The following is a 13,366-nucleotide window of genomic DNA, read 5'->3' on the forward strand; positions in this document are numbered from 1 at the left end:
TAGATCGATTAATAAATGAATCAATCGGTTTTAACCAACCTTTTAGGGGGAGCTCAATTTCATGGCTCAAGGGTTTCAGGGATTCACAGAAATAGCACCACAGATTCCCCACTTCACTGATGTGCTGTCTATTTGTACTACCTGACTTTGTCGGAGAAAGTCAAGACATTTGGCTATCTGCTGGACAAGCTCCTTTTCACTGATCAACATTTCACTTAAAATATTTACTTAATACAAGTCCTGCTTATCAATAATTTTTTTTTGCCTTGTTAGCGGATAGTACCTTTGGCATATTTATGAAGTAGGTTCAGGGGCGGCTCTAGGCTCATGGCGGCCCTGGGCAGGGAGTGCATGTAGGGGGCCCCGGAAAAGGGGGTACGGGTGGGGCGGAGCGCTGAGGCCAGTGAAGAGGGGCGGGGGGTCAGGGTGTTTCGAAGTGGAACAGAGCCGGAGGCTGCCAAATCCCTGCCAGGGGACGCCAGGCAAATATGTATCCATCCTCAGAGGATTATTATATTCAGGATATATATTGGGGTGGTGGCCCCTGGGGTTTGGTGGCCCTGTGCAGGTGCACAGCTTGCATATGCCTAAGGCCGCCCCTGGTAGGTTAGATAGTTCAAAGCTGACTTGGTCGAGCAAATCCTGTGCTGGTAGGCTGATTTCATATTGTACATCAGAAATTGGTTAATCAATCAATTCCGTTTTTTGTAGAGAGCGCGGGTACTCAAATGAGTGTCCCGGAGCTAAAGGTTTGTTGACCACTAGTTAAGAGGGATTATTGAAAAGCCAAACCGAACAACCCGGTTTTAATGCCACGTTTGAAGGATCCTTCATCCTTTGTGGCCTGCAAATAGAAGGGAAGAGCATTCCAGGCAGAGGCGTCGAAAGCCGTTCAGGATACTCAGTAGCACATGCAGCCAGGCCATTGATTAATATTAATGTTCCAGGTTAAGTAGGGTAGTACCTAAGATTCTCGTGGCTTGATTAACCTAAGGCTTCCATCTAATAGCAAGCACTGGTAAAAGCACTAGCTCTGCGGTTGGCTGCCAGCTTTTGGCTTTACAAATGTGTATCAATGTTTCTGTAAAACTGGACAAGTGACTACTTTTTGTGTTGTAAGTGCGCTTGTGATTTTTGTAAAACTGTATAACTGGACTACTTTTTGTGTGCAAGTGCCTTCACATTACCCTGTTATTCCAAATCAAGAGTAAAGAAAAAGGTAAATTCACCATAAGTAGCAATACTGCACCCTGGACTACAGTCACTATAAAGAACAAATGATACCACTGCACAGCTCAGTGGTTCTCATCCTTTAAAGGGAGCATGGCATCTGCTGAGAGTGCACCTGTGACTTTATTACACACACAGGACTTCTAGAACATGAGGTGCCACGGGTATGAGGGCCTTGGCTATAAACCATATAACACCGTATGTACAAGACTGACTCCGGAGGAAGACATAGTTGCAGGACTTTTACCCCTTCATCCTGCATGCACAACTTGCAGCTCCTCCTCTGGCACAAGAGACGGTTATTACTGCAAGACTCTTACCCCTATATCCTGCATGCACAGCTCGCAGCTCCTCCTCTGGCACAAGAGACGGTTATTACTGCAAGACTCTTACCCCTATATCCTGCATGCACAGCTCGCAGCTCCTCCTCTGGCAGAAGAGATGGCTATTGCTGCAAGACTCTTACTCATATATCCTGCATGCACAACTCACAGAACGTCCTTTGCCACAAGAGACTGGTATTGCTGCATGAATCTTACCCATATATCCTGCATGCAGAACCCCCGTCACTACTTTCGGCAGAAGACAAGGACCTAGTCGCAGGACCCCTCCCTATACATCCTGTGTGCAGTACCACTAGCATAAGAAAAGTTCCTACTGAAAGTAGTCTTACCCGTGTATGCACTACCCATGGTATACTCATGTCTGCTGCAATCTGTTTGCACTTTTAGAATTGTTTTACGTATAATGTGAATGTTCACTGCTTCAAATTGTGCAGTTTTTTCAGTTCCTATTTTGTGTGTGTTGGAGAGAAATGTTGTACTAGAGTTCTTTTTTTTTTCTACCGACAGAACAATGCTGCACGTTACCGTCTTGGGGCACTCCAGACAAACTCTTTGTGCAACCTGTTGTCCTTTAAATACGAAGTAAAACATGAGGACCAGTCCTTCCGGTTTTGTGCAAAGCTTCTTTATGGCGACAGCGTCCGCTCTCTTCCAACAGAGGTCGACCTCATTTGCCAAGGTAAGGAAGAAGACTGCTACCACTTTTGCACTATTTCTTTTTGGTTCAGGTGACTGGCAAGCGAGATAACCTTTCTTGTCTAGCACAGTAGCTTTAACCAAGAAAAGATTATCAAATGACTAATTTTAGTCTTGCATCTTTTATCTACTTTGCATGGGAATAATGTCCCCCTTTAGATGATTTATTTGTAAGAAAAAACACTCCCTGTGAGGTAATGATATTTGTTATTGTATATTTGAACCTTTCACCATAAGCTCATTTCTCATCCAGGGGATACTCATCAATAGTCATAATCTATGAATAATCCCCGCCCATGTGCGGGATCCCGGAGCATATAGAAAATACATATATATACCTATATATGCAAATGTGAAAACCTATATCTAAGCAGCCTAATATATTTCCATATGGTCAAAGTGCTGAAATTACATAGGTTTGTATAGTAGCATCTATACTCTCCCAACCCCTAAGGAAGAAAGAGAGCAGTAAACATTTGTCATACAACAATGCTTTATTGCCATAGAAAAACATGTAATTGCAGGCATTTGCCTATAAGGCTGCAGTAGAGTATAAAGCAAACAAAGAAAACGGACACCTTGCCTTTAAGGCATTAGAGTAGGGCTACTGTGCCTTTAAGACCTGCAGGAGACCCCTTGCTCCCATGGTGCACCACCTGTGGCAGTTAGGTCAGCTCTTTTTTCCGGCTCCTTCTGAGACGATCCTCAGTTTTGTGACTAAAACTGATTTTTGAAAAGATTTCTGTTGCTGGTTTTGTGGACTTCCATAAATTCTTTCCAGTCAGAATGCCGCCTTTGTTCAGGAAATGCCATTCCTGTGACAAGAAGATGGCACTGGCAGATCCACACTCGGTCTGTATTGTGTGTCTTCCATCCTCACACAATCCTGACCAGTGCCACCATTGTCAGAAGTTCTCCAGGCGAACCTTGCGCGACAGGGAACGCATTAAACTCCATGCTCTGCTGGAAAAGGACAAGAGTCATCAGTACATCATCTTCCAGCAAGAAACCTCAAAAGCGGCGACGTTCCACCTCTCCCGACCCTAGGATGAGAAAGGGGACATGAGAATCATCGTCTCTGTCGAAGAGGCCCAGACACTGTTCAGGAACACCATCTCGACGTCGAGAGTCTCCGCCGCATACAAGTAAGTCGGCGTCGAGGCACCACACTTCGGGCTCGAAGACTGTGGGTGCTGAGAGCCCTAAGTCTCCGTTGATGTTGAGGCTTCAGTCGACGTTGAGACTCTCTCCGCCACCCTCAAGGGGGTCAGCGTTGAGAGTAGCGACGGCTAACATCTCACCTTCTGTGGGCGTGCCGTCATCGTCGAGGTCCCATCACTCGACATCGAGAAGATAGACGTCGACATGAGGGCATGGAGGGTTGCCGTCAACTCAACGTCATGGCAGATCACCGTCGACTCAATGCCATGGCAGATCGACGTCAAGATCTCCAACTCGACGCCGAAGGTCGACGTCGAGGTCACCTCCTCGCCGTAGGCGATCGACGTCAAGACCATCGAGACCTCATTCGACGCCGATGATGACTCAGACCTCATCGCAGTTGAAGCACTCCACGTCGAGAGGAGAGGTCATAGGAATTCCAGAGTCCCTGCGGCAGTCAGCTCCCGGGTCCAGATAGTCATCTGGAGACCAGTTATCGTCTCCAGGACTGCACATTGTGGAGATTTCACCAGAAGCATCCCCCAAACCTGCAGAGGGGAGGGCCCACCGTCTTTCGCCTCGCCGTCCTCAAGATGCGGTGTCAGGTAGCCGCAGTAGTCCGGGCTCGGATCCCGCACGTATTCACCATCTGGACCCACTCCTCGGAAAAGCACTCCGGCTGGACCTTCAAAATCTCCCCCTAGGAGACCAAGATTGCCTCCCAGGCCAAGACCTACTCCCAGGCCAAGATTCCCTTCCAGACCAAGTTCTCCCTCTACACGCCGGTCTAGGTCCAGGGGTCGTCACAGCCGTCCTCACGACAGACCCCCATAAGAGGAAGCGCACAAGATCACCTACATGGTCTTCCTCTACACTTCTACGGTCCGGGACTACTCTCCGACCTTCTCCTCAACGCCTCCATCATGGTGTCGCCATAGATGACCTTTCGACCTTCACAGATGTGCTGTCTAGGGGTGTAAAGAAACTCAACATCATTTTGCATACCCCTGTGATTCCCACATCTGTCCTCTTTGACACCTTGCATCACCGGACAGCACCTAGAACGCTGCTACCACTGGTGCCAGGATTTCTGGAACCGGTTATGGCCACCTTCTTCCTCCTGCGACGGTGGGTTCTGTGCCATCCAGAATCGGCAAGAAATACAAGGCTCCGGCGGAGGACCCCTTGTTTCTCAGGGCTGACCCACCAGCAGACTCGGTCATTGTGGCTGCAGCCATGAAATCCCACTCCGCTTCTACATCATCCTCTGTGCCTCCTGAGAAGGATAGCAAACAGATGGACTCATATGGGAGGAAGATGTGCAATACTTCAGCGTCATCAATGAAGGTTGCAAGTGCCTCTGCCCTTCTTGGGAGATACGACAGATAACATGACATAACATAACATAAACGGTCCTTTCAGCAGAGGGTTCAAACCCCTCAATGGTACTCCCAGAAACAACAAAGATCCCAGTTCCAACAAAGGCGCCCTGGAGGGGAAGAGGAAGAGGCAATAACAAGCCGCAGTCCTCCTCTAAGCAGCCTCCAAAGCCTTGAGTTGTTGCTTCCTCCTCAACCGTTCGCCACTCCGGTGGGAGGGAGTGTAACTTGTCACCTGGATGAGTGGAAAGCCATAACAAGAGACAAATGGGTGCTGAATATTGTGCAGCATGGTTACTTACTTGCTGAGTTTCAAATCTCCTCCACCGCAAGTGCCCCCACTATCCCAGCGCCTTTTTCAAATTCAAAGTCAGCTGTTGAAGGACGAACTATCTACTCTTCTTGCAAAGAAAGCCATAGAGGAGGTCCCTCCCATTCAAAGAAATCAGGGAGTATACCCCTGCTACTTTCTAGTCCAAAATCGAGGAGTAGCCAAAGAGTACAGACCTATCCTCGAACTGCGCCTACTGAACAGGTTTATCAGAAAGGAGAAATTTTGTATGCTAGCCCTGCATCAGATCTTTCCGCACCTTCACCAAGGAGATTGGATGTGTGCCATCGACCTGCAGGACGCCTACTGCCATATACCTGACTCTGTAAAGCATTGAAAGTTTCTCAGGTTCCAGATAGCCCGTCATCACTACCAATATCGAGTGCTTCCATTCAGTCTCAAATCCGCCCCTGGACATTCCCCAAGATAATGGCAATGGTGGCTGCCTTCCTCCGCAGGCGGAAGATCTTAGTCTTTCTCTACCTAGACGACTGGCTCCTGAAAAGCTCCACACCTGTTCTGCTTCAGGGCCATCTCTCATACTTTCTCAACCTGATGCATTCTTTGGGGTTGCAAATCAACTACAAAAAGTCGGTCCGCACCCCCACCCAACGAATACACTACCTGGGCGCCTCCATGGACTCCGCAGAGGCAAGCGTGTGTCCTTCGGAGTAGAGGTTGTCATCAATGCTTCTGAAGTGCTGCACCCTTCTCGACACCCAAAGTCCGACAGCCAGACAAGTGTCATCACTACTGGGATCGATGGCCTCGTGCATCTATATTGTGGCCAATGCACGCCTTCACATGCGGCCTCTGCAGCAGGCACTCGAGGACCAATGGTCTCAGAGGTCAGGCCACTGGGAAGATCGTGTCTCTCTCCATCAAGTTGCCAGAGACTCCATCAGATGGTGGATGAAACGCTCTCACCTGCTGCAAGGAGTTCCCTTTCATCACGCCTCCGACGCAGACAGTGGTCACAGATGCCTCAATGCACGGCTGGGGTCCTCATATGGACCAGCTTCAGGTACAAGGTCTCTGGTCTGAGACAGAAAGAAGTTACCATATCAACTTCTTGGAGCTACGAGCCGTCTATCTGGCGCTCAAGTCCCTGTACCTGTCGCTGCAGTCCAGCCACATTCAAGTTCAGACAGACAATACAACAACGATGTTCTATGTGAACAAGCAAGGAGGTACCATGTCACGAGTTCTGTCTCTGGGAGCTCAATCCATTTGGCGGTGGCTTCTGGCGAGAGGTCTCTCCATCGTGGTAGTTCACCTTCCAAGGATCCTGAATGTTCAGGCAGATGGCCTAAGCAGAGACTTCGTAGAAGCGCACGACTGGGTGCTCAACGAAGACGTTGCTCAGGAGGTGTTTCGGCAATGGGGAGTGCCAGACCTAGATCTGTTTGCAGACGCGGCAAACGCGAAATGCCCCGTCTTTGCGTCTAGATTCCCCCAGCAGGGATCACGGGGGAATGCACTTTTGATCAGCTGGTCTCAGACATTGCTGTACGCTTTTCCTCCACTCCCTCTGATCTTGGCGGTGATACAGAAATTTTACAGGACCAACACCAGGATGATCCTGATAGCGCCGGAGTGGCCACGCCAGTGGTGGTACCCGGATCTCCTCCAGTTGTCAGAGGTTCCTCACCGGAGGCTGCCCTGCCGCCCAGACCTTACTGACCAAGGACGAGGAGAGAGTGTTTCATCCCAATCTCCCTTCCCTTCGATTGACGGCATGGCTCCTGAGGTCATCCAGTATGGCCACCTAGACCTTTCGGCTGACTGTATGGACATTCTGCGAGAAGCGAAGAGGCCTTCCACCAGAAAGTCTTATGCTTTCAAGTGGAAGAGGTTTTTCATTTGGTGTATGGACAATGCTCTTGATCCGATTCAAGGTCAGGAGCAGGTGATTCTCCCATACTTATTACACTTGGCAAGGTCAGGCCTGAAGTACCCCCTCCATCAGGGTTCACTTAGCGGCAATCACAGCGTGTAGGAAGTCTCCTTCCCAGACCTCATTCTTCCTCATGCCTGTGGTCAAAGATTTCTTAGAGGGGCTTAAGGAAGTGTTTCCGCCAGTGAGGTCCTCCTCTCCTCCCTGGGAACTCAATATCTTGCTTACCAAGTTGATGGGTGCTCCTTTCGAGCCGATTCATAAGGCCTGGTTGCAGCACTTGACCTGGAAGGCTGCTTTCTTGGTAGCCATCACCTCAGCCCGCAGGGTGAGGGAGATTCAGGCCCTGTGTTGCAAGGAGCCTTACACAGCCTTTCATGCCAATAGAGTGGTACTGAGAACACATCCAGGCTTCCTGCCCATGGTGGTCTCGGATTTCCATATTAATCAGACCATTACACTGCCTACTTTCTTCCCAAAACCAACCACTCCCCGGAGAGGTCTTTACACTCCCTAGATCTCCGAAGGGTTTTGAAATTTTACCTGGCTAGAACTCTTCAACTTAGGAAGTCTGACCGGCTCTTTGTTAATTATGGTACAACTAATACCGGTCTGTCAGCTTCAAAAAGGTCTATCTCTAGATGGATCGTCTACTGTACAGCTCTATCTTACCAATTAGCTAACAAAGCTTTACAAGGTAGACCAACGTGCACATTCAATTAGAGGGAAAGCTTCTACTAAAGCTCTCCTTCGCAAAATTCAGATATCTGAGATTTGTAAGGCGGCTACATGGCGTTCAGTACATACCTTTACCCGCCATTACTGCCTAGATTCAGATGCACAGGCCGATGCCCAAGTGGGACAGGCCTCTTTGAGGAATCTATTTGCATAATTGCATTATAAATGTGATATTGATTCATGTTTTTTCTGTGTACTTGGTTGCTCGTCCGCGAGACTTTGGGTATGGGCTTGCTAATCTATTCATAGATTGTGACTATTGAAGAGTATCCCCTGGATGAGAAGGATTAGTTGCTTACCTGTAATCCTAGTTCTCATCCAGGGGTATACTCATCAAAGTCATAAGTTACCCTCCCACCTCCCCCGACGAGCATTACTGCAAAGTTATTGTATGATGAGTGCGGACGTACTCAGGTGTTTATGCACCTCCAAAAAGAGCTGACCTAACTGCCACCTGTGGGGCACCATGGGAGGAAGGGGTCTCCTGCAGGTCTTAAAGGCACGGTACCCCTACTCTAATGCCTTAAAGGCAAGGTGTCACTTTTCTTTGTTTGCTTTATACTCTCCTGCAGCCTACTGGCAAATGCCTGCAATTACGCAATTACAGGTTTTTCTATGGCAATAAAGCATTGTTGACAAATGTTTACTGCTCTCGTTCTTTCTTAGGGGTTGGGAGAGTATAGATGCTACTATACAAACCTATGTAATTTCAGCACTTTGGCCATTATGGAAATATATTAGGCTGCATAGATATGTTTTCACATATGCATATATAGGTGTGTGTATATATATATATATATATATATATATATATATATATATATATATATATATATATATATATATATATATATATATATATATATATATATATAATATGTATTTTCTATATGCACCGGGATCCTGCCCTTGGGCAGGGATTATTCATAGATCATGACTTTGATGAGTATATCCCTGGATGAGAACTAGGATTACAGGTAAGTAACTAATCCATATCCGACCTGTTGTGTTATGTAGGTACATACTGAGTTAATTTTCAATCCTACTGAAATCACAAGGGACTCTTATGCAGTAATCGAACATGACACAAAAGGGCAAATTATGTGTTGCAATGCACTACATTCTTTGGCAGTGTTTTCGTTTATCATTTATTTTTACCTTTTAACACATTAATATGGTCTGCGCAAACTTTTAATCTCCGTAACATCTGTAAAACATCTGAATATAGCTATCGGCATCCAAAATGTAATTATATAACCTTTGGAAAAGGTGTGCCACATCGTGGCAATATATATGGTGTTACTTTCAGTAACTCTTAAGTCATTTGTGCTGGAAACATTTCTTTAATTTTGAAGTCTTCAAATTGTGCAGCTGGTGGTGGATTAAATAGCAAGTGGAGTGAAACCATAATTATACAGAAAACACAGTGGCTTCAGAATTCCATAGCTGCAGCCAGTGTCCCTGTCTGTACCTTTTTGTTCCTTTCGTAATTTGTCTTCTAGAGAATAAAGATGATTTAGTTATATCATAATTGTTCCAATACACTATATCACAACGTTCCATGCATGGGCTTGTGTGAAATCAGAAATATATATATTTTCCCAACCTTCATGGTACATAACAGTGAAACTTTAGTAGAATGTGTTGTATCACATGTCAAAGTACAGAATTAGCATCACGGTAAGGTGTTAGAATTAACATATTGATAGGAGGGTGTCTTTCACTCTCGCAGTTTACAATTGGAATGAAAGGAGTGTGACATACACTAGTGCATAAGGAGTCTGCAATAAGTCAGCACAGTCTATCAGGAGAGGGGAGGGGTTGGACTGGTTGTGGAGTGGCTCAGTAAAAATTCAGACTACGTATCGCTCACTCTGGTGAGCTGGTTGGATAGGTGGAGGTCCATCAGCAGTGTTGGATAGAAAGGTGCGTAGTGGAGCCCAGATATCTTTGGGTTTGGAGGACGAAGGTTGTAAAGCTGAATGTGTTTCACAGTTGGTGTTGCACAGGGCAAGATCACTTAACCATTTTTTTTTCAAGATGAGCATATGCGTTTCCACCACATATTCAATCCTCTTTTCGGTTAGAGTAAGGCCAATCTATGTCGAATGGAAGGCATCTGCGTGTTGTAGGCCACATTTAGGACAAGAATGGAATTTGAAGACCTATGTCTTAGCACGCTTAGCTGGTGTGGAATAGACTTGATGGAGAAATTTGAGATGAAGTACCTTGTGTTGATGATTCATAGAGACCAGTTTTGTTTGTGTACAACATTTGTTCCACTGAACCGATGTCTCTTTCCCAACCAATCTGGCACGATCAGTGGTTTTAATTCTAAGAGTGGCACATGTCGTGTATAGCAGAGAACCCTAGTGCGTAGCATCAGTAAACCTCATGAGGGCAGTCTGTGGAGTAAAATACTGAGTTTCTATGAGTATCCGGGTAGATGTGCTTGAGCTGTGTGTGTCAGCCTACTACTTCATAAACATAACCACTTCTGTGGTAATTTCTTTCATAAAAGATTAGTTCATCCATCTAGAATAATAATCGATTACTACCACCAGATGCTCAGGTAACTTAATAAAAGGTCCTGCAAAGTTATTAGCTATTTTGTCCATCAGTTATAGGTATCTTGTTCCATGTAGTTTTTGTGGTTTTCCAATGTTTATCTGTTAATAAATACTCTCTAAAAAACCTACACAAAGCCTAGTAATCTTCTTATCTGTTATCTTCAAACGCCCTTCATGAGCACATTGAATAAACCTTGCCCTGAGTGACTGAAGGAATAAATGCATGCTTTCTCATAACCGTTCACCCTCGCCACTCAACAAGGTGAATACTTGACTGAAACTCTGCAAACCCTCTTGTATGTGCCTGCCTCATGGCCACCCCTCACATATACTTAGGTAAATCTTGATATACATCAACACCACTCCTGCAGCAATTTCCCCACTCATCCGATTTTATAGTACCATTACTTTCTACTGCAGTATCCAACCAAGCAAGAACTCATTCATGTTCATTATTGGCACTAATCACAGCAACAAGACCCGTTAGAGTCGAAAATCATATCACCTGCTTTACGGAATAAATGAATTGCAGCAAACTTTGCTCTGGAGTGGTTTGTGATTGTCGCATCTCACACATGGAGTGAGAGAGATATGTTTTGGATCTATATGCGGAATACCAAGACACTCGCATCATGCATGCTATTCCACTCTTTTGAATAATCCATCTACGGTATGTTGCCATCCTGAGTGAACGGATGAATCATGCTACTTCTATGGGTACTGGACGATGTTCCGTCCAGTACCCATAGATGTAGCGTGATTCATCCGTAGGAAGAGGCCTTTGGTTCCCCCCTCCTCCGTGGCGGACAAAAGCACCCAACAAAGAGAGCTCCGCCCGAGATAACTACGGAGTATTGCAGGTTTCACAAGCCCCCACAGCCTCCAGGGTTGTAAGTAAATATAACCCGGATGCACACTCTTCTCTACCCACAACCGGTGAGAACGAGTTCTCGTTTCTGGAGTCTGAACCTGACCCCAGATTATTGGGAACCAACAGGTCATTGCATTCCCCCTCTATTCACCAGCTACATACCTAACCTACTCTACATACGATCAGTTGTATCCAATAAACAATTTTTTCGCCAGAGGTACTAGCCTACACCATATTGTAGGAGACCTTTCATAGGTGACCTGGATCTAGTCCCTACATCTCATTTCCTTCAAATGATCAACTGGAATAGGGTATCTGTTCAGACCCCTAAATACGACAGACATTCAACAATAGTCTTGATAAAGGTGGACCCCATTTTCGCCTGGAACCACCAAAACGCGTCGACGCTCATCTTTCGTACAATTCAAGGCTCTTCCTCCCATGCTTATAGAGGAACTGTTGGCGTTAAAACATGGGCGTAAATAGAATATATCTTTGAATGTACCGTTTGTATTTAACAAATTGATGTTTTACAACCCCTGTCTGTCTTTTGTATTGTGCAGGTCACAATATTTTGTGATATAATGGTATTTTTAGTTTTAAAAATTATATCTAGAGAACTTTTGTGATATTTAGGCCAATATGAATTGTTTTTATTGTTTTCTTCTTTAATAAATTTTGTTGCATTTTATCTTTAAGATGTACTAGTATTGACTGTATACTTTAGCTTGAAGCAATGTTGTAGCTTTCTCTGATTTATCACTTTCAGTCAGCAACAGCGTCAGATAAAATCCATCATTAACAGGCACTGGTCTATTCTCAAAACTGACGGTGTATTGTGCTCAAGAGTTACAGATAGACCAATCATCACCTTCAGAAGAGGCTTTAGCATGCATAGCAAGCTGGTGAAGCAGAGTCCAGAGCTGGTCAGTGGCAGTGGCTGGCTCAACAGGAAAGGCTTTTATAAATGCAGTTCTTGCTGTGCGTGCACGTTTGGGCAAAGCACCACGCACTATGTCAATCCTTTTTCTGGCACCAAAATTGCAATTAAGGGGAATTTCAGCTGCCGTACGGAGTTTGCCGTGTATGTCCTGACGTGCACCTGCGGCTTGTGCTATGTGGGAAGCACGAGGTCGCAGGTGCACGTGAGAATTCTGCTGCATCTCCGGGCAGTTGTAAATCACGACTCAGCCTACCCCGTGGCACGGCATTTTAATTCAACGCACGACAGGGACCTGTAGTGCTTGAGTTATTACGTCATAGATGCAGTGCCCTTACAAAGAAGGGGTGGAGATAGGGACAAAATGTTGAGAAAGTTAGAAACTCAGTATATCATTGCGTTGGACAGCAAACAGCCTTATGGGCTGAACGCCACTGAAGATCTTCACAACTTTCTCTAAATATCCCTTTATTTGTCTACTTGTAGTTCATAGTTGGTTTATATCAACTTTTATTAAGTCCTGGTCCACCCGATAAGTGTTTTAGAGCCAAATTGTCAACCTGTGACTATTAATAACAACCCACAAAGCATCACATAGGTACACTTGGAGTGTGTATTATGAAATCAACACCCCAGATCAAGTACTGTATGTGTCAATGGATTCTTATCTCTCTTTTTGTAAAGTTTGTGCATAGGTCGTAAAATATATATTTTGCATCAGCTTTTATTTGTTCAGTGTTTTTCCCCTTTTTGGTGGTTTTCTCACTTATTAGTATGCACATGTACAGAATAGCACATATACTTTGGTTTTTAAGTATATAAACTGTAAATAGGTCTTAGTATTTATGATGTATATAATTCAAGAATTCTGAATTTTTAATAAATATTTAGGACATGAGCTTGTAGGTATCAGGGTGAAATGTCACCACACATATATTAAATGTCATATGATTTGAGCGGTCCAGGGCTGGAACAATTTTTTAATCCAATTGTTATTCCATATCAACTAGTACTAGTCATTTTACACACCGAATGGTATATGCATTCATGCAGCAAAGATAAAGCACTAGTCACTTTATTAGCCCTAAGGGTATCAGCATTCATGCATATATGATAATTGTTGAGGATGTCAATGAGATTTGTGCAACCTTTTAAATGGGAATAATATTTTAATGTAAATTTTATTCATTATAAAATTATAAGACAGAC

At 45.0% G+C, this 13,366-nt stretch overlaps 1 protein-coding gene across 2 annotated transcripts in view; it reads left to right on the top strand.

Moving 5' to 3' along the window:
• Positions 1-13,366, top strand: part of CENPO (centromere protein O) — a 181,790-nt gene that overhangs the window by 148,875 nt on the left and 19,549 nt on the right. For both annotated transcript variants that reach the window (XM_086925483.1, XM_086925482.1), the window contains exon 6: positions 2,082-2,253. In XM_086925483.1, coding sequence (XP_086781609.1) covers positions 2,082-2,253 — 172 coding nt within the window. The remainder of the gene's footprint in view (positions 1-2,081; positions 2,254-13,366) is intronic.

This window comes from Lissotriton vulgaris, chromosome 6 (genome assembly GCF_964263255.1).
Source record: "Lissotriton vulgaris chromosome 6, aLisVul1.2, whole genome shotgun sequence".
Taxonomy (NCBI): domain Eukaryota; kingdom Metazoa; phylum Chordata; class Amphibia; order Caudata; family Salamandridae; genus Lissotriton; species Lissotriton vulgaris.